Source organism: Panthera uncia, chromosome E1 (assembly GCF_023721935.1).
Source record: "Panthera uncia isolate 11264 chromosome E1, Puncia_PCG_1.0, whole genome shotgun sequence".
Lineage (NCBI taxonomy): Eukaryota > Metazoa > Chordata > Mammalia > Carnivora > Felidae > Panthera > Panthera uncia.
Window position 1 is genome coordinate 7,340,372 of NC_064814.1, and position 20,912 is coordinate 7,361,283.

At 59.7% G+C, this 20,912-nt stretch overlaps 1 protein-coding gene across 1 annotated transcript; it reads right to left on the minus strand.

Moving 5' to 3' along the window:
- Nucleotides 1-210: 210 nt before the first annotated feature.
- Nucleotides 211-19,696, minus strand: NGFR (nerve growth factor receptor). Its single transcript, XM_049635871.1, has 6 exons — nucleotides 19,502-19,696; nucleotides 12,490-12,631; nucleotides 8,724-9,083; nucleotides 4,845-5,097; nucleotides 3,096-3,256; nucleotides 211-2,440 (listed from the first exon to the last, which is right to left on the minus strand). Exons 1-6 carry the CDS (start codon nucleotides 19,574-19,576, stop codon nucleotides 2,139-2,141), a joined length of 1,293 nt encoding a protein of 430 aa, XP_049491828.1. The 5' UTR covers nucleotides 19,577-19,696; the 3' UTR covers nucleotides 211-2,138.
- Nucleotides 19,697-20,912: the final 1,216 nt, after the last annotated feature.

The following is a 20,912-nucleotide window of genomic DNA, read 5'->3' on the forward strand; positions in this document are numbered from 1 at the left end:
GCCGCACATGCAGCCCCCCACTGGCTCAAATCACGTGCATTTCCAGAAAAATCTCTTGGCGCGGTTTTTCTTTCTTTGCTATTTAATGCTCATCATTTATGTTTTATGTGTAGGTTTAGGAAGGCCCAAGAAATGATTACACAGGATGCAAGGGGGACATGACAGGGAGTCTGGAGCTCACAGCCCCCAGCTGGTGGCGGAGGTTGGCGGGGGGGGGGGGGGGGGGGGGGGGGGACGGGATGGGGGGCGCGGAGAAGGGCAAAAGGGTTTCATCTCAGCCCAAAGGGAGGCAGGAGGGGCCCCAGAACCAAACACATGCTAAAACATACTTGCGGTACCCCAACCCCCTCCCCAGCTGCTGGGGAGGAAAATAAATACACTCAGATTCTGTCCCGCTCTCCAGGTGCACAGGTGAGGGGCCAGCAGGTGAGTTTCCTCCTCCCATCAGATTGAGGTCAGAGAAATGCCATCTACTTACAACGCCCCCAGTCCCTTACACGGAGTCGGGAGAACCCTGGGCGGCAGAGGGGTGCCTGTCAGCGCGCACCCTGCCTGGGGCTCGGGGATGGGTGGTGGGGGCTCGTTCATGCTAAATAGAGGGGGCGCCACACTCATTCCAACATCAAGCAAAACCGAACAGGCCAGGAGGGACCTCAGGAGACCTCATGGCCCCTTTCTGGCACCAAGCTAGGGAACAAACAGTCCTTTGCGGGGTCCTTTGAACTCGGGAGAGGCCGTGTGCGGGCCGCAGTCGACCTCTGTTCCTTCTTGCTGCATTCCCACCCGGGGTCCACTCTTCTCCACTGCAACCTTCGGAGCTCAGCCAAACCCACGCTTGCAGGAAAGGGGAGGATGGGGGTGCATTCCTCCGCGTGCAGGCCCTCGGAAGGCAGACGCCAGCTCGGGCCTCAGCCGTCTTTGGCCCGCCAGACCAGGGGTGAGGGAACGGAGCAAGCTGACTCCCAATCCCCCCCCCCCCCCCCCCGTGCTTCTCTGGCAGCTGCCCTGGGCAGGAGCGGGCCCCAGCCCAAGGGAAAGAACTTGTGGAGAAAAGCGGGATTTCTCATCCTCTCTGTGTCTCTGTATCTGTTTGTTGCAGGCGGGGGGTCCTTAGTCCCTGGCCCCCGGGGCCGGCTCTAGAAGACACTGCCTCCGTTGGCTTTGGTCTGTGCCCGCATGGAGGGCACCCGGCAGGCTGGGCCGCACCACGGGTGCCACACGGACGTGCCTGAGCGGGGGATCAGCGAAGGGAAGCACAAACCCCAAAGCACGCTCGATCGAATCCGTCACTGATCGAGACGGATCAACGGGCCAGGCCTTGGGCACAGCATCCCATCTCCACGGGGGTTGGATGGGCCTGGAGATGGTGGAGGGCAGGCTGGATTTGGCTTTGAGACATTTCCCAGAGGGTCGCCTGCCCCCGGCTCTCAGGCTCATGTAAACCTGAGGGCCACACCCCCTAATTCAGAGAGTGGGGTGGGGGGGGCAGCCCACATTTGGCCTCTCCATTGCTGGGGCGCTTTGGACAAGCCACTCCCTCTCTGGGCCCGACTGTCCGGTATAAAAAACAAGGGGTGGGGGCGGACCAGATTTCAAAACCCCCCTTCCAGCTCTAACAAGCCTCTGACCATCTTCGTCTTGGGCCAGAGAGGGGAGTGAGGGGGCTGAGGGAGGATGTAGGCCACAATGATGGTCCCTCATTCCCCAAGTTCACAGTGTAGAGCCCATGGCTCTGGTTCCTCAGTCTCTCCCTTTGAGTCTCTGGGGCTTTGTCATCACCCCCAACACCGTCCTTGGTGTCAGCCCCCCAGGCCCGACACCTGCTGAGGTCGAGGTCGGGGGCGGCGGGGCTGGGGGGACTGGCCCACCTATAGAAGTACCGGGAGAAGAAAGGAGCAGAAGGTTTGAGAGGTGATGAGCAGGGGCAGGGCGGGAGAGGCGGCAGGGGCACTTCTGGCACTGGAGAGAGTGAGCAGAAGCGAGGGGGACCCCACAGGAGCAAGGACAGGGCTGCGGTGGAGGGGTCCGGGCTCCGAGGCCCTGCCCAGAGGAGCTCAGCTCTGACGCTGGCCCGTGGGGGTTGGCTGGAGCATCGGTCGTCGGAATGTGGGGGCAGGGCGGGGGGGCTCCGGGTCGGCTCACACCGGGGACGTGGCCGTGGACTCGCTGCACAGGCTCTCGACGATGTCGGCCCGCTGGATGCGGCGCAGGGCGGCCAGGAGGGCGTCGAGCGTCGCGCTGTCCTGGGCGGCCCAGCTGGCGAGCAGGGCCCGGGCTGGGCAGGCCTCGCGGGTGAAGGAGTCTATGTGCTCAGGCTGGTAGCCCAGCTCGCCCGCCAGGTGCCGCCACGTGTCCCCCGCAGAGCCGTTGAGCAGTTTTTCCACCTCCTCCCGCTTGGCCGATGGCAGGCTGCTGTAGAGACCTCCGTCCCCCTTGAGGGCTGCCAAGAACCCGGGGTGGGGGTGGGGGTGGGGGAGTCAGGGGCTACCCTCCAGACGCCCTTTTCCCCAGTGGGCATGGGGGGCCTGGAGCAAGACCCAAGAAGGGCTGAGGCATTTCTCCTCCCGATGTAGGGAAGCCCCAGGGGCCTAGAGGCAGAGGAGTCCAAGATGAGGTCCTGGATGGAGGGGGTGGGGCAGGGCTGCGGAGGGGCCCAGGGGTGCGGACTCACATCCCCTGTCGCCCCACAGCTTCGGCACCAACCCCACGGTGTAACCCCGTCCCTGCCCCTCAACGATGAGCCAGGACAGGGCTTAGCCCCAGACTCAACTGCAGCAAATATCTTGGAGCTGGGCTCTGGGCCACTAATTAGGGTCCGTAATTAACTACGTGTTCCCCAGAAGTCCGGAGCAGGAGGCTAATTGCAGCCACTTTGGGGAGTAATTAGCCCTAGGAGGGACAATTAGCTTGATGAGTCTGGCTGCTCCGGTCTGTCAAAGCTCCCATCTCCCACATCTCTCCACTGGAAAGACCTCTCTTACCCGCGTCTCCCGTCCTCCACAGAGGCCCTGCTCCCTGGGAACCAGCCCCTCGGGCGGTCCTTCCTGCGGTCTAACCTTCCTCCCGGCCTCACCCCGCCCAGCCTCACTGCTCACCCTGGCCGGCGGCCGTCTGCGTGTGGGCCTGCTGATCATGCAGGCTCTGGCTGTCCACAGAGATGCCACTGTCACTGTGGAGCTTTTCTCCCTCGGGCGGGGGCGTCTGGTTCACGGGCCGGCTGTTGGCGCCTTGCTTGTCCTGTTTGCAGCTGTTCCACCTGGAGCCAGAGGATGGGCCCAGTGTCAGCGGGTGAGGGGCCACACTGGCCGGGCGGCTAAGGGATCTGTGCTCTGATGCGTGGGGCCGGGGCCACGGTAGGTACCCAGCTACACCCCCAACCCACCATGGTACCTAAGGTTCTCCTTTCTCTCCATGTTCGCCCCCACCCACCTCCCCGCCCCCACCGGCCTCGCACTGAAAGCGCCAACGTCCAAGGCACGTTCATGGAGGGGCCCCTGGGCGGCTCAGTCGGTCGAGCGTCCGACTTCAGCTCAGGTCATGGGCTCGCAGTTCGTGGCTTCGAGACCTGCCTCAGGCTCTGGGCTGGCAGCTCGGAGCCTGGAACCTGCTTCGGATTCTGTGTCTCCCTCTCTCTCTGCCCCTCCCCCACTTGCGCTCTGTCTCTGTCTCTCTCTCTCTCTCTCTCAAAAATAAATAAACGTTAAAAAAAAATTAAAGAACGTTCATGGAATGGATGGTGGATAAATAGAAGACTGTTCCACTAAATTATGATCCACGCATACACTGAATGAGTGGTTACCAGCAATCAGATAATCCCTATGTCCCGCGAAAAGCTCTCCCAAGGGAGATTAAGTGAAAACGTAAGTTGTGGTGCATGTATAGTGTGATCCCGCTGATCCCTAAAAAAAACAAAACAAAAAAAACCCCAAAAAACCCTCTGCGTGTTTACACATAACTATAAAAAGTTTCCCGTACGTGTGTTTACAAAGGCACACAAAACGGTTGGAAAGGATCCATTCCAAACAGATTCCAATGAGGAGAGAGGTGGGACTTGAGGAGATAAAAGAAGGCTTTTCCTTTTTTCCTTTACAAGACCTTGGCCTTGTATTGCATTTACCCAAACAAGCATGTATTCCTTGGATGATTTTTTTTTTTCCACGAATGGAAAATGCACTTAAACATTTCAAGCACTTTCCAGAAGTGCTGGCACATCCTGAATTTCTGGGTGTGGGTGCCACAACTTCCCAGGTGTGCCATGGGAAGGAAGAGACACAGGCACACACAGGTGACTGTGGGTAAATGGGGTTTGAGGGATGAGGCACAGGTGGCTGGTAAAGAAAACTGTGTGTGCAGCGGGGGCCTGGGGAGTCAGGGAGGGGAGCGGCATGGGAGGGGGGGTGGGGCCGGTGGCAGAACAGGTCAGAGACCGTCCCTTTCCTGCGTCCTGCTGACCTGCCACACCCTGGCATGGGGCAGCTGCTGGTGAGGATGACCATGGTTTGGGGTTGAGTTTAAAAAGGGGATGAAGGGGCGCCTGGGTGGCTCAGTCGGTTGAGCGTGCGACTTCAGCTCAGGTCATGATCTCGCAGCTCGTGAGTTCGAGCCCCGTGTCGGGCTCTGTGCTGACAGCTCAGAGCCTGGAGCCTGTTTCAGATTTATCTCCCTCTCTCTCTGTCCCAACCCATTCGCATTCTGTCTCTGTCTCTCTCAAAAATAAATAGACGTTAAAAAAATTTTTTAAAAAAATAAAAAAAATAAAAAGGGGATGAATTTTCAGGTCAAGGTCACGGTTAAGCCCTACTTGAGAGCAAAGACCCGGCTTTGTCCCCCATCCCCTCTCTCACCTCTTGAAGGCAATGTAGGCCACCAGGCCCACAACCACAGCGGCCAGGATGGAACAATAGACAGGGATGAGGTTGTCGGCGGTGCCTCGGGTCACTACGGGCTGAGAGCTGCCCATCACTGTGGTTACCACATCTGCCACCGTGCTGGCTATGAGGTCTTGCTCTGGAGGTACCTCTGGCTCCTCCGTGCTGGGGGCGGTGCTGTCCGAGCCCTCCGAAGGTGTAGACCGAGTAATCCAACGGCCAGGGATCTCTGGGAGAAGGAACTACAGGAGTGAGGGCCCGCCGCCCCCCCACACCCCCCCCACACACCCCTCCCCTCCACTTCTTCCCCAGCCCTGGCCGGGCTCCAGGTGCTAGGGTGCCCAGCTGCACACAGGGGTGAGAGCTGACATCGTGCGTTTGAGTCATGACGGTGGAGAAGACAGACCGGGGTCCCCTTCAGCTCTGTCACTGACTTACTCTGGGACTCTGCACACACCTCTCGGGACCTCAATTCCCCCATCTCTAGAAGGGGGATATTAAGAGAGATGGTCTAGGCGCCCGTCCATCTGAGCTGTCGCCGCGGTCCTAGGAATCTATTTTGCCTTCCCTGGGTACCCAAAAGCCTGGCAGGGAGGTAAACACACAAAGAAGAGAGATCGAGCGCCAGGAAGCTTCTAGCGGGAAGCCCGCTGGGGAAATGTTGGACCGTCTCCGGTCCCAGTTGGTCCCAGTGCCCCAGTCATCCCGGTCCTTGGGAAGGATGAAGATACCCAGGCCTGGACGGAGAGATACCTCCCTGCAAACCACCTCCCCAGGAGCTGGCACTCAGCCTCCCTCCCGGTCTCTGATGTCCTAGTTCTCAGCTTGGGCAGGGGAGGGGGTGCCCAGCTGGTTTGCTCCCCTCCAGCCAGTCCTTAAACCGCCCAGTGGCTAGCCTCCGTTTCCTGCCCTGTGCGGCCCCCAAACCAAACCTTCTGATCTCGCCACCCAGAGGAGATGGTGTCGGGTAGCCCACCCGTTCCCTGGGCAGAAGCAGACTGTTGGTGGAGAAAAGACCTACAAAGAAGATACTGCCCGCTGCCGGGGGGGGGGGGGGGCGGGCGGTGCGCCTTGCCCCCCACCTGGCCTGAACATGCCAGCAGGGCACTGCCAGCCTCCCTGACAGGGGACTTGGCACCTCCGGGCACTAGTGGGTGGGATTTTCCATTCTGCCACCCAACCAGGGCCAGGACCGGGGGCTGTGGGCTCCAGACCGCCCGGGGGGTACCTGTCTGGGCAGAGTTGCCTACCCTATCCGTCCTCGCTTCCTACGCCTGGGGCACGGAGGGAAAGCAGACGGAACATGCCAGTGGGGTGAAGGAGAGGCACTTCGCGCCCTGGCTCTGCCCCCCCCAGCCCCCAGTTTGCCCACCCAAGTCGGAGCTGAGGCTGCCCACTGGTCCCTTGGGCCTCCTTGGCTCAAGATGTGGATGGTTCAAAGGCCCCCATTTTCAGCACCTTCTGAGGGGTAAGGCCCCCAGATGTGAATCTGGAATCCATCTGGCTGGCATTAGGGAGGGGGTTGCCATCTGTTGCCCCATTGTCCCCCTCCCCTAGCTCGGTCCGAGGAGTGGGGAGGGCGGGAAGTGGAAGAGACACGGCCCTGTCCTTTGGCAGCCCCAGACAGGGTGTTGGGACTGGGGAGGGTCTTCTCTTGCCCTGCGAGGAGACTGGGCAAACTGGCGGGGCAGCCTGAGCCCTGAGGCTGAGATACAACTTGGCTAGGACCGACCCCACCCCAGAGGCTGAAGGTTTTGGCGGGGGGTGTGGGGGGGTGTTGGTGAATCAGGCCATCACAGAGATTCGAGAAATCTCAAATGGGACCGGTTGATAGTGGCATTAAGGCGACAGACCGGGCTAAGACGGGGCTGTCCAGGGCACTTTCTCCTCATCTCTCTGATCCCCTCTAGCGGGGGTGGGGGGCGGACAGCAGGATGAAATCCAGATGTGGCCATGTCCACCAGCATTCCAACCCGCTAAGCCCCTGGCAAGTCCTGACAGCCATTTCCGGAATGGGAGCTGTCAGACTTGGGGGTGGAAAGAGGGAGCAGGTTACTCCTAAATCCAAATTTCACTGGAACAAGGGGGTGAAGGGGGGGGTGTCCTTCTGCCCCAAGGCTGAGTGAGTCACCATGTTGACACCTGAAATGTATATGCAAGAAAGTACAATGCACTGGAGGGGGGGGGGGGTGACCAAACCACAATCCGATTCCATTTCCTGAAATGTTCCTTCTGTTCCAAGCTGACACTTAACCCTTCAGAAACTCAGAGAAGGGAAGAGGGGCAGGGATAAACACAGCCCTCAGGGGCACCCTCTTCCTTCAGGCTGGCTGGGAAAGTAGGGTGGTATCTGGGAGGAATGCGTGAATGCCTCGGAAGGGAGAGCCTACCCCTCCCACAGCCACTACCTCTCTTTGCTGTCACCGCACCCCTGACTAAGTCCCCCCACCGGCTGGTCCAGACTTGCCCCTGAATCGTGCTGCCCGCCTGCCTGCTGCCCGCTGCTCTGCCCGCCTGCCTGCTCTGCCCTGTGCCTGACGCCACTTGCCTGTCTCCTGGCCGAGGGCAATTGCCACCGGAATCGTTCTGTTCTGCGCCCCACTCCTCCCCCCCCCCAACACCCCCTCCCAACCCCAGTGCGTGAAGCTTCACACACATACCTGGCCTCAGCCCATGTTTAACCACCCTCCCCACCGTGTGCTCCCCGAGCCAGGGATGACAGGATGTGGCAGGCAGGCGTGCTCCCCACGAGCAGGGGATCTATCCCCCCCCAAATGACTGGGGGCTGACTGAAGGCAGGGGCTGTGCTGCCTCCCCCCAGAATGGGGGAGAGGCTTCCTGGGAACTAAATCCTGGGACCCTATCTGTCTTATCGGAATGGGGCAAAGGCTGTCTCTCCCCCGTGAGACCTGGGGCTCCCCGAAGGAGGCTGTTCAGGGGAGAGCAGCCAAAGGCAAGTAGCTAACGAGGTACCCAGCCACAGGGCAATGGGCGGAAAGGAAAGGCACTGACAACCTCTCCCCGGAGATGGATGTCACCAACCAGAAACCAAAATGGGTCTGCCCTGGCTGCCACAGCGCTTCCTCCTCCCATCCTGGGAACTGTCTCATCTCCACGGGGCGCCATGCCTGACTAAGGTGGGTGCACCCAGTTTCCAGCCACCCTGGAGACCCACAGCCCTCCAGGAGCACTCTGTCTTATCCCTGGGCTCCTGAGCCCCAGGCCTGCTTCCTCTGCCCCCACCACCTCCTTAGTGTCCCGAGTCCAGTGTCCTCCTCCGCTAACGGTAACAATGACTGTTGACCCCTCCCCCAGACACCGCAAGTTAAAGAGGGCCAGCCACCTTCCCTAACCCACAGCATCCCTGGAAGCTGCATGACCAATGAGGAAACTGAGGTCCAGAGACAAGGGTGACCTCCCAACCATCACTCCAAGAGCGACAGTGAAGATTCCATCCCCCGAGGCTATAAACCACTCCGGACTGAGACCAGGCCTCAGAGCCAAAGGGCCCCAACTCCTGAGGGTCCTCAAGCCCCTCGTCCAGGCCAGAGAGGCTGCTCAAGGACCAAACATGTCCCGCACTGGGCTCTGACCCACAGGCTACCTTTGAGTTGCTTGTCTGTTGCCCATCCAGCCCCACAGATGAATAAGCCGCGAGAACTGAGTTCAAGGGTAGTAGCTGCGGCCTGGGGGCCAGACGAGGGCTTTCTAAGCACTCAGCCCAAGGAAGGAAATAGTGGGAGGGGGTCCTTTGGGCCTGGAGGTTTCAGGGAGGGTGGCGGCGGGCTCAAGGCCACCGAGCAGGCCCGGCCCGTCTCGACCCCCAGGGGGCGCCCTTGCCCGCGGCGCGCTCACCCTCGCACTCGGCGTCGGCCCAGCGCGTGCACTCGCGCAGCTGGCGCTCGGTGTCCTCGCACACGGTGCAGGGCAGGCACGGGTCCACGTGGTTGGCCTCGTCCGAGTACGTGCCGTCGGGACACTCCTCGCACACGGTGTTCTGCCGGTCCTGGCACGAGAACACCAGGCCGGAGCCCGCCTCGCACACGCGGCACGCCTCGCAGCGGCCCGTCGTCTCGTCCTGGTAGTAGCCGTAGGCGCAGCGACACACGGCGTCGTCGGCCTCCACGCACGGCGCCGACATGCTCTGCAGGCCCACGCACTCGGTGCACGGCTTGCACGGCTCCGTGGCGCTCACCACGTCCGAGAAGGTCACGCCTGAGGGCAGATGGAAGGGCCGGGTGGGGGCGGGTTGGGGGTGGGCACGGAAGTTCGGCACCTGCCCTCCGGGCATCCGGGACGTGGGGGGCTGGAGGCGCTCCCTCCCTCCCGTATCTTCCCGCAGGGGCCCCTCCCTGAGCCCCACCCTCCTCCTCGGGGGTCCCAGGCCGCCTGGGAAGGGCCCCTCCCCACGCCCCCAGCCCAGTGCCCCAGGGCCGGAAGCACGGACCCCGAGGCTGGGCGGGGTAACCCGCCTGGAGCCGGTAAGTTTCTTGTTAAATTCTCTTAGAGAGTTCCCGGCCCAGTACCCTTGTTCCCAGCATGATTAAGGAATAATCTGAGCGTGGTTCCCATCCAGCCCTCCCCGCGGGCCAGAGCTGGACTGCGAACCCAACCCAGGCACGGGCGGGCCTTCGCTTAGGGAGCCTCCCGCCCCCGCTGCCCTTCCATTCGTCTGCGCGCAGGTGGGGGCCCAGGTGTGGCCTGACTAGGGTGAGACCGCAGAATGTCCACCCGTGGCGCTACCCCACGCTGCTTAAGGGCTGGGCTCTTGAGGGTGGGGATGGTCTCCCCGACAAGGCAACAATAGGAGGGATTGACGCTAGACAGCAAGAAGGACTTGCCCGTAGAGTCCTCTCCTAATGGATGTGAGCTCTGATCTAATAAGGGGAGGGACGCCAGGGGATGCCAGGGTCCTCTCCTCCGTGTGCAAGGAGCGGGGAAGGCACAGATCCTTCACCCCTGCTCGCCCAGGTGCAGAACTCTGTGCCAGTCCGAATCCAAGAGGATTCATCCTGGCTTCAAGGGCAGAAAGAGCAGAATTTAGGAACCGCGAACCAGGGAAGGAGGGGGTGTTCAGAATGTGGAGGCGGAAGTAAACTAGGGTTTCCCCACTGGGGGGAAATCGAGGCCTGCAATTCTGAGCTTAACCATGTCTAAAGGAATCCAGAGTCCAGATGGAGCACAGGGTCACGATCTTTGGCAGAAGCAAAGAAAGAAAAGCAGAGCCGAATGAAAGGGAAAGAAACTGAGGGGGGAAGACAACACAGAAGACAAGACAAGCCTGAAGGGAGACCAGTGTCAAGTCTGTTCTGGCAGAGGAACTCCTGTGTTTCTCTTCCCGGGGATCAGGCAGACCTCGACCCAAAACCTGCGTCTGTCACTTATTAGCTGTGTGACTCCGGGTGTTTTACTTAACCTCTCTGAGCTTTTTTCTTTCTCTGTCAAATGGAGAATAATGTCTCCGCTCACAGGGTTGTGGTGAGGAATACATGAAATTCTACCATAAAGCACTAGCCACACAGCAGGGACCCTACAAAGGTTGAGCCCCCTGGGGTGGGCAGTGGTAAGCCCTGTGAACTTCAGTAGCAAGGATACAGTCAGCAGAAGGGACTTGCAAACATAACACAGTCAAGCAGGACGTCCAGTTTATGCAAACAAGAGGATCCTGTCTGGTTGGCATGTGGCAGGGGGCGTGGGTTTCAATCACACTGGAGGGGGGAGGGGAAGGGGGGCCCTGCCCATGGGAAAATACAGAAAAACGAGTAGTAGAAAACTCTTGGGAGGGGGTTTTAAGGGGTGGGGAAAATGTGGCCTTTTTTGGCAGAGAATGAAGGCGGGAGCTTAATGGGTTTCCTTGTGGAAACATTTTGAGGACAGAGGGAAAGTCCGCTGGGGTCTCCATCCCATAAAGTGAGCTTATAAAGGCGGCCTGTTAACACAGCTGGAGAGGTGGGGGAGGGGGGGGGGAGGGGAACAGAGGAAGCAGACGCGAGGGAGGGACTCCTCCTGCCGCCACCTCCTTGCTGGGCTCTGCTCCTGTCTCCCCTTCCCAGCAGATGCCAGAGCCTCCCTCTCTCCCAGGCTCCTCTCCCCTACCTCCTGTTCTGACAGAAGGGGGTAGGGTCCCATCCTGGGAGACTTAGGGTCCAGGGAGGAGAGGCACCAGGCAGGGGTCTAGGAAACGAGAGAGGCAAACTCGGGAGGTTCCAGGTAACCAATGGTTGGCCAACCCCCACCCCCACCCCAGAAGGCAAGGTGGCAAAAGGCATTACAGCGTGTGTAGCCTCTCCACCTGAGGTCCAGGCATCTCTCTGCTGCAGGATAGAATTATAGGATCCACAGGCACAGAGAGAGGAAAACTGTATTTTGGGACACCAAGGAGTTGGTGTTGCCGATCGGCTGTGTGCGTGTGTGTGTGTGTGTGTGTGTGTGTGTGTGTGCACGTGCGTGGTGGTGGTGGAGAGGCATCCAGAGGTCAGATTAGGCGGGTGGGTTCAGGGTTCCCGGTTCCTGTACTCTTGTTTCCATCATGATTGAAGAATAATCTGAGGGCACCTCGGTGGCTCAGTTGGTTAAGCCAACTCTGGATTTCGGCTCAGGTCATGGTCTCACAGTTCGTGAGATCGAGCCCCGTTGTTGGACTCCACGCTGACAGTGCAGAGCCTGTTGGGACTCTCTCTCCCTCTCTCTGCCTTCCTCTGCTCGCTCACTCGCTCTCTCTCTCTCAAAATAAATACACTTTTTTTTAAAAGCCTAATCTAGTATGGTTCCCAGCGGCCCTCCAGGCGGGCAGTGAGTGCCAGGTAGAAGGCAGGATGTGAATCTAGGCAGAGAGGAAAGGTTTCTGGGCAGGGAGAGAGCACTGAGCCCATGGCCTGAAGGCAGCAACTGAGGCCGGGGGCATCCGGCAGGGACAGAGACTCCTGGGTCAAAAGCACCCAGAATTCAGACCCCAGGCCTGCCATCCTTCTGCATCCCCTAGGGGGATACATCCCCTTGGGGTTCTCCCCCCTCCCCAAGGAAATCCCAGGTAGGACAGGCCACAGCAGCCCTCTCCCCTCTGACACCAGCCCACAGCGAGGAGGACATCCTGACATTGATTCAGCCCCCATTCCCGCCCCCTCTGGAAAGCTCTGCTTCCTTGGTCAGAGCTGGAGAACAGTTGGCCTGGGGGGGAAGGGTAGCCACACCTTCCCAGGATCCCCCAAGGTCAGTTTCCAGGGCAGCCAGGATGTGATCCTCCCCCACTCCCCCCCAAACCCGGTGAGGGTAAGTGGCAGCCATTGATTTTGCAGTGCGGATGATATTTTTAGCTGGTCTTAGCATCAGCTACTCCTCCCACCTGGCCACATTCTTCTACCAGGCCTCTCTGCCTGGGGGCTGGGAAGGGGCACCCCCTGGGGATCCCTGATCAGGTCCTCCACATACTTCCCTGCATCCCTTCTCCGCTTCCCCCCTGGCTTCCTCTATGGGGTCAGACCCATGCTGGTGTCCATACGGAGGTGGGCTGGAGACCCTGCCTGGAGGCAGAAACGCGCATAAGGCTTCTAGCGGGCATGTTCCTCCCGGCCGGGCCGATGTGCCCTTCCGCCCCTCCCCCCACCCGCCACCCTGTACTCACTGTCCAGGCAGGGCTCACACACGGTCTGGTTGGCTCCGCAAGGCTGGGCTACGCCCTCTCCCAGGTTGCAGGCTTTACAGCACTCGCCGCTGTGGGTGAACAGGCCCGTGGGACATGCCTCCTTGGCACCTCCAAGGGACACCTGGGTGGGGGGGAGATCAGAAGGTCAGACTGGCAAGAGAAGGGAGAGAAGGGGTCTTCCGGGGGATCCAACACCCCCCTCCTAGAGCCTTCTATTGGAACCACCTGGGCTGGGGATGAGCTCACCACGGAGGCATCAGGCACATCAAAGCTGGCGGGGAAGCAAGGCGGTGGGGGGACAGTGCGCCCCTGCCGGCTGCTGGGGGTGTGAGGTCAGAGCCCCGGAGGCTGACTTTGTGCAGAGTTCATCTTGGGGTTACGGCAGCTTCTGGAATCCCAAGGATGCGCCACCTGGGGAAGGCGGCCTGAGACCCAGCAGCGGGCCTTTGGGCAGGTACAGGTTGCAGCTGGCACAGGGCTCCCAGCCAACGGGGCAACCGGAAGCTAAAATCTAGCCCACATGCCACTTGCTAAAGCTGTACACCTGCACCCCATCTACCCAGAGGGGAGCCCTTTTCTAACAAAGGCTAGCAGGGCCCTGCTCCAGGGCCTTAATTCTACCTTTCCACATCCTGAATATTAGATGGGAGGTGTCTGTACCCAAGAACAGAAGGCAGAGGGGGTAGGGTCTTGGGTTCGAATCCCGACTCTGCACTGGAGTTCTGACTATCTCTGCCTTCCCTCTCTGAGTCTACCTCTCCTCGTGGATGGCAACAGAGACCACTCAGGGCCAGAGCAGAGAACGGGCCAATTAGCAAGAGTCTGGAGCCAAGAAGGGAGAAAGGGACGCCTGTTATCAATGATGAAAACGGGGCTGCTCTCACCATCCGGCCACCCTACTCCACCAGGGTTTGATTTCCAGCCACCAGCCCTCCCCTCTCCCTGCCCCCCATGCAGCCAGTGGGAACGGCGCGCTGGAACCGGGGGAAAGGGGAGTCAGATTCCTGCCACGGAGGCATCTTTGCTCTTTGCTCATGGATGGAACGATTTAGCACCAGATTCCCTGGGGTGGGGGGAGGGGGGGAGTGCTGGCCGCTTGCTTTATGTTTCTATTCCTTACCAAAAAAAAAAAAAAATTCTTCATGTCTAATAAAACTCCAAAGCCTGTTTCCCTGGCTTCAGACCATGCAGCCCTCCTTTGATGCCAAGAGGAAGTATGGGCTCTGGGGTCATGGGACCAGAGGGGAGTGTTAGAGGTCATTTTGGATATCCCTCTGCTTCCACACTGGCCAGATCAGAGCCAAGAATACTCCCTTTCCCTCCAGTCCTTTAAAATATTCTGAGGTTTAGGGGTGCCTGTGTGGCTCAGGCGGCTGAGCGGCCAACTCTTGATTTCCGCTCAGGTCATGATCTCCCGGTTCGTGAGTTCGAGTCCTTCATCGGGCTCGGTGCTGACAGTGCCTGAATTCTCTGCCTCCCCTTCTCTCGGCCCCACCCCACTCGCTCTCTCTCAAACATAAATAAATAAAATACTCTGAGGTCTCCCTAGGGTTTGGTGGATGGAGGGGGATGGACAGGTGGGATCAGTCTAGGAGGGGGCTCGTGGTCCTCAAGTGACCAGCAGGGAGGGTGCAGGCAGCACAGGAGGGGGGCCTTGGGTATTGCCACCATCCCCTCCCAGGTGGTAGGAACACCGACCTGGGAACATCTGCAGAGCGGAAGCCATGAGGGGTGGGAGTGGGTGGTGTCCCAGATGCAGGCTTTCCCCCAGGAGGAGAGCGAGATTCCAGAAAGGTCTGTTTGGATTTCTTTTCATCCTCGAGGGCTCCGCTTAAATGTCAAGGAAGTGGTCCTGTGGCCCCCACCCCTCTCAGATCAGGTGGAGGTGCCCTGTTACAGTTCTCCCTGGTCACTGCTCTTGTCCGCAGAGTCCCTACTGGACCGTCAGCTACCCAGGGGCAGCGCTGTGGTTGCCCCTGCACCTGGTACATAGTAGGGACTCAAAACATGTATGTTTATGGAATTTAAGAACATGAAAGTACAATGTGAACTAGACGATTTGCCGCTCTAATGCTTTTCGTTGTAAAGCATCATGGTTGCGCCCTTCTGACTCCAGAACATACCTGCCCAGTTTCCCCAGGACTCAGGAACTCAGTGCTAAACCCCAGTGATTATTCTGGGCTGCTGTGCAGTGAAGCCCTTGTGTCTTTACCCCAAACTGTCACACTCTTGTGTCTGAGTTCTTCTGTCAGCCCTTTTTTTTTTTTTTTAAGTGTTTCTGCCTCCCTCCTTCCTGTCAAGATATCAGTTGTCAATTTCGCTGCTACCAGAGTGTGACCTGAGCAGCCCCTCCCCCACCACCCTAACTTATGAGACCTAATTGAATCTGTAGAAAGCATGTAACTAGCCTGGGTAGGGAGGGATAAAACCCGGAGTGTAGGTAGGATCTGAACCAGGAGGGGGCCATTCTCCGGGGAAAAGGGGCAAGCTACACTGCCTTCCTCCTCAGGGGTCTCCATTGCTCTGAATCCTGGCTCATCACTTAGAGCTGGGTGACCTGGGCCAGGCTGAAGTGTCTCTGGGCCTCAGTTTCTTCATCTTTAGGTGATGGTGACAATACCTGTCTCATAACATTGCTGTAGGCATTAAGCGAAGAAGGTGTTTATACACTTCAAGATCCTTCTTCCCCACCCCCCCCCCCCCCCCCCCCCCCCCCCAAGGTCTTTCCTGCTGCTTTTGTGGCTATTGGCTGGGTTCCAGTTGGTTGAGGTCAGCAGAGAGCTGGGCCCGCTGAGGGGGTCTGTCGATGGCAGTTGTGCATCCCGTACAAGCCCCCTCTTCCTCGAGGCCTGCCCTCCCTGCGATCCTCTCTCTTCTCCCAAGTCTTGCATTTGGACACCAGACCACATAATTAGTACCCAGGCGTTTCCTGTGCTTGTGTTATGTGTCCTATTTCAAAACACCCCAGATCTGCTACTTAACAGTATGCTACTCTGGGAACAAGTCGCAGTCTCTCTGAGCCCTCCATTTTCCCACCTAAAAGTCTGGCTTCGTAATATTTACGGCTCAGGGTCGCCATGAAAATTACAGGAAATAATTTATGCGAGTCCGTCCGGTGTGTAGAAGGAGTTCAATAGATGTTGGTCGTCAGAGAAGTGTCTTGTCTGAGGCTGAGCTGCTGAGCCCAAGTGGGAGGGGAGAGTTGTAGTCAGCCCCAGAGAGAGGAAACTACCTAAGAGGGGGTGGGATAGGCATGAAGATAGACTTACCCACCAGGAAGAGTCTGAAGAGGGCACAGGGACCAAAGGAGGATGGGAATTGTTCTCCTTACAGATAACTGATTAATTAACAACTATTCGCTAGTCAACAACCATTTACTGAGCACTGAACTAAGAGTTTCCAATGCGACATGGTCACTGACCCCTGGGGGAAGTCACAGTCCCTTGAGGGAGAGAAAATACCACTCCAAACAGTGACATCAGAAGCCAAGATGCTGAAGGGGAAAGACTTGAGGGACTGCCTTCATCTCCTCTCTGACAGATGGGGAAACTGAGGCTCACAGAGGCCGTTCTGCCAAGTGGCTTGACTCATGGCCTGTGTCACACCTTTGCTCGGTCCAAAGTGGGGCAATATCGGGAAGCAAGGAGGGATGACCAGGATTCAGGCTTCTTGCTCCAAAATGATCAATTTACCAAAATGATAGCCACATTGGCCTGAAATGTACATCTATTACACTTATTCACTTCCAACTTAATGGAGTGATTTCATCCCATTTTTTGAGAATGTTTTGCAATCTTGTCGCCATCTCAAGGCTTTCAAAAAACTAAGGTGGACCCATCCTCTGATGAACGGACTTTTTAAAACGTTTTTTTTTTTTTAATTGGACAAACTAGAAAACACACTAAATAGGTGAAAGAATTTGAAACTATATGACTGCTTCAGTGGGATGAGCCCTAACCATTCACAACAGTCTCGGCAAAGGGGTCCTTAGGTGAATGGAGCCATTAACCACCGCCAGGGGGCTGAAGAGTTTTCAAATACGTGGAGGGTCTTTTGAGGTCGATGCAAACCCAGGAGAGACACTGCCACATGCGTGCCACTCCTTTAGAGAGAGATTGAATTTAGGGTAGGAGACGAGCTAATTACTGAGGATGCTGCTGCATGGAGGCTATGGGAGGGGGCGGGGCGGGGGGAGACCATGGGTGGGGTGCAGGGGCTCAGTTCCAAATTTGTGGCGCCAAGGACATAGGACATAGATCTAATATTGAGGGCTAGTGATGGTCAAGGACCTCGTGTCCCTCCGTGATCTAGAAGGCTGGCGGGGGCGGGGGGGGGGGCGGGGAGTGGGGTGGTGATGGCACTCGGAGGACAGAATAAACTCGAAGCCAAGCATCCCGGGTTCCAACAGGGGCTCCACCCCTTCCGAACTGGGGGAGCCTGGTTTCACGCCTGAAAGTCTGGGAGGTTCAACTCCCTCAACTGTATGAGGGGAATAACTAGATTTACTCTGCGGGGATCTTATAAGGATTAAATGACACAGTAGAAATTAACCAGGGCAGTGCGTGGCACATAGTAGGCACTCGCCCGATTTTATTATTCCCACCTCCCCACCCCCCACCCCCACCCCCAGGGCAGAATCTAGGCGTGTGAATGGACCCCGGCGGGTACAGGGGAGCGGGGACCCCTTCCATCCCCGAGCCGCCTCCCCCGCCCTGTCCTCTCATTTGCTGCGCTCGTTGCATCCCTATTAGGCGCATTAGCCAGCCCGGCGGCTCCGGTTACAGACGTCTGAATGACAAAGTGCCTCCATTACCGGCGCGGCCGGCCAGCCGAGCCGCCGGGACGCGCTCTGGTTTCAGCACTCTCTCGCCGCGGCCCAGGAAGAACCTCGGACCGCCGCGGCGCGCAGAGCGAGCGCGTAGACAGCAGTCCCGCCGCGAGGCGGAGGCCAGAGCCGCAGGCGCTTGGGGGCCGCGTTCTGCGCGGGGTCCACCTTCCCGAGCTCCCAGGCGCTCCGCGCCCAGCTCCCCTCCTTCCTCGCCCCTTCTCTACTGGGGTGGTGGGGGGAGGACTCTCTCCAGCCTTGGTCTGGAGCCCACGCCCTCGCCCCTCTGAGCTCTGCACTCCTGGCCACCCCAGTCCCACCCCCCAAGTCAAGATGCCTCTCTGAGCCGCCGCGTTAGTCAGCAACCATGCCCACGGTCACTCCCAGATCTCCGGCGAAGCCACAGGTGCTGACAGCTCCAAGGGGCTGAGCTTCGGGGATGGGGCCAGTGCCCGGAGACGGTCTCTGCCCACCCTGGCCCCCACATTCCACCGCCCGCCCACTCTGGGGATGGCCTCAAGCCCGCTCCCGCGGAGAAACGAGCTGGGACGCCGCGCTGCCTCCTTCCGAGGTATGGGGAGTACCGAGCTGGGTATCAGGTGAGGGACGGCCTAGCAAGCACTGGGGAGTTAACTTGCTTGCGAGATCTTGGCCAAGTCGTTTACACTCCCAGAGCCTCTCAGTCTCCCTTCCTGTAAGATGGGGGTTGGGGATGCAATGCTCAGATGAGAGATGAAAATGGCAGGGAGAGTGATGACACCTCTTCGGCGCCGTTCAGGGGCCCGCACAGGTCACATCTCCTGAGTATCTTGGGACTACCGGACGGACTTAGATGCTCAAGAGGACCCGCAGTCCTAGGCGGAGGCAGGATCCGAGGCACCTGAGCGCCTCCGTCTGGTTCGGTGCCCAGCGTCTTCCACCGAAAGCTGGGCGGGGCACGGGCGGTATCCAGACCCGCTTGGGCGCTGGAGCCCAGCGAACCGCGGGCGCGGCGCTCGGGTTGCTTAACTTGACGGGGTCGGAATGCGGGCGCGGCGCGCAGCCCTAGGCGCGCCCGAAGCTGCGGGTGGCACAGCCGTCGCATCTCAGCGCCCCCTGCCGGCCACCTCGGCCAGCGCGACCCGGGGCTGCGCGCCGCCGGGACCTTCCCCGCTTTGCGAGTCCCAGCGCTCTGCGCCCTGAGACTTGGCTGTGGCCAGACCGGGTCGCGCGGTGTCTGCTCCATCCCTGTCGGTCCTACGCACTGCTTCAAACCGCGAACATCAGCGCGTCGGAGGAGCCCGCGGGTCGCGGGGGAACCAGGGAACGGGTTCGCCCCGGCGAAGTGGGCGCTCCCTTCCCAGCCTCGGATCCCCAGGCTCATTTCCCAGACTGGGCGAGGCCGCGAGAAAGAGCACGCGACAGGCGCGGGAAACGTCCGTCCCTCCGTTCTGTCTGTCCCACTGTCCCTCGGCGAGAAGGCGGGGCCCTGACCACTTCAGGGTCCGCTCTCCCTTCTCCGTCCTCTTTCAATTTGCTTGCATCTATCTCCCTCGCCGTCGTCCTTTTTCTGCCCTCCCTAACCCACTTCTCTCTCTGCAACCGACCCCCCGTTCCCCGAAGCTCTCCCTCCCACGCCCCTCCCCCCCATTGTCTGCCTGGCCCTCATTGTCCGATGCCCGGTCCCCTCTGCCTCCAGTCCCTCCAACCTCCTCCCCCATTGTTCTATCTCCTCGTCTCCGGTTCCCCGCCCCAGCCCCGCTTGTCCCTCATATCTCCAATCCCCGTCCCATTCCTCTTCCTTCCGTCCCACGACCCTCCAGAGATCAAGATGCTCAGGGGGAAAGTCGCCTCGAGATCCCGGCATCCAAGCGTCCTCTTCAGAAGAACCCAGGCATCCGAGAGAGCCCCTCTCGGCTCTGCCGTACACACCCTCCGCGGTACCCGAGGACCCGCATCCCCGCGCCCCTGTCTCGCGCATCTCTATCCTCGGTCTCAGGGTCGCCTCTGCGCTCTGAGAACCCTAGACGCTCCTCCGTGGATCCTGGCATCGGAACTCCCCGCCCGCCATCCACCCCCAGCATCTGGGACCCCCTCGCTCTGTTCTGTTTTCCCTTGGCGGAACCTGAGCCCATTGGGGTTCCCGTCCGGGGAGAGGGCGCGGGCTCCCCTCCGGCTAGCACTCACCCCCAGGAGCAGCGGCAACAGCAGCAGCAGCGGGCGCGGCCCGTCCATGGCGCAGCCCGCGGCACCTGCCCCCATCGCCCGCCTCCCGCGGCAGCGCTCGGCTTCCAGTTGAGTCCGCTCCGCGGACGGATAGGGCTGCGCGGCGCTGCGCTCCAGCGCCCGCCCCCCAGAGCTGGCCGCGGCTCCGCTCGCTCTGGCTGCGGGCGGGAGGGGCCGGGAGAAGCCAGTGCGGCGGCCCCGCCTCCTCCCCGCCCAGCCCGCCCACCCCCGGAACCGCGCCCGCCCGCCCCACCGCCTCCGGGAGGGGAGAGGAGGGGAAGGGAGGGCTTGCGGGGAGCTGCGCGCCCGCGCGCCCCGCGGCCGCTTTTCCGCGCCCGGGCCCTCGGAGCCTCTCCCGACTCCGCCCCGGTACCCAGTGCCGGGTCCGCGCTACGGCGTGTCGCTCCCGGATGCTGTGGGCTCTGGGACCAGGGCGTCCCCACCGCGGCTCCCATTCCCTCTGGGCTGCAGACCCCGCCAGGTTCACTCTCTAACCCGTCTTCCTCTGCCTCCAGCTTCGGCTTCTTTCCCCGGGGCTCTGCTCCCTTCTCAGCCGTTCTCAGCAAGAAGGCCCGCCCGGCCCTTCACCTCCTGGTCCACACCCGATCCCTACCTCTGCCCCTTCCCCGGGCAAAGGCGTAGGGGAAGGGGAGGGGAGGGGTAGCAAGGTGGTCTGAGCCCAACAGCGTGCAGCAGGGGCATTCAAGGTGGAGTCCATCCTGATGTTTCTGAATTCGCAAAAGATGGGTTTGGAGGGGGGGGCGGGGTATCAGGTGTGCACACAAGATCACGGGAATACACACACCCTCAAGCTCACGTATACATGTGCTTACGCACGTGTCCACACCACCCTCCTGCACTCGTGTAAACCTGTGCATTCTACACATGCATGTGCACCTACACACTCGTGCGCGGTGCACACTCATTGCACTTGTGGTCATAACGTGCAAACACACATACTCACCTGCACACTCACACTTCCATGCAAGTCACCACACAAGCCCTCGCAGGTGCAGTCTTCTGGCCGGGTGCTCACACATTCATGAACACACATGCACACCCATACGCAAGCACACGTGTATCCTCACTAGACTGCGAGTGTTTCCATTAGCTTATGAGCTGCCTGCCGGCGGGGACTTCGATTTCTTATCTGAATGCCTGGTTCAGGAAAGGTCTGTAGAAGGGTTTACGAGGAAAGGGGGTTGGATACGCTCACACCTACATACCACAGACTACGTAAGCAACCCAGGACCACACTCACCGTGCCCTACAAACCATAGCGGGTCCCAATCGCAGCCCCCCCCCCCCAGCAACCCAGGGAGGGTGCCACCAGTCTTTTGAGGGGAAGCACCCCACCTCAATGCCTACTCCT

Bases quoted from the DNA above. Each gene is read 5' to 3' on its own strand.
- NGFR (XM_049635871.1), bottom strand. From the start codon at position 19,576: ATGGGGGCAGGTGCCGCGGGCTGCGCCATGGACGGGCCGCGCCCGCTG. The intron at 9,084-12,489 runs GTGAGTACAGGG...ATCTGCCCTCAG, and splicing joins GTGTGAGCCCTGCCTGGACA to GCGTGACCTTCTCGGACGTG. The intron at 5,098-8,723 runs GTGAGCGCGCCG...TCCTTCTCCCAG, and splicing joins GGCCGACGCCGAGTGCGAGG to AGATCCCTGGCCGTTGGATT.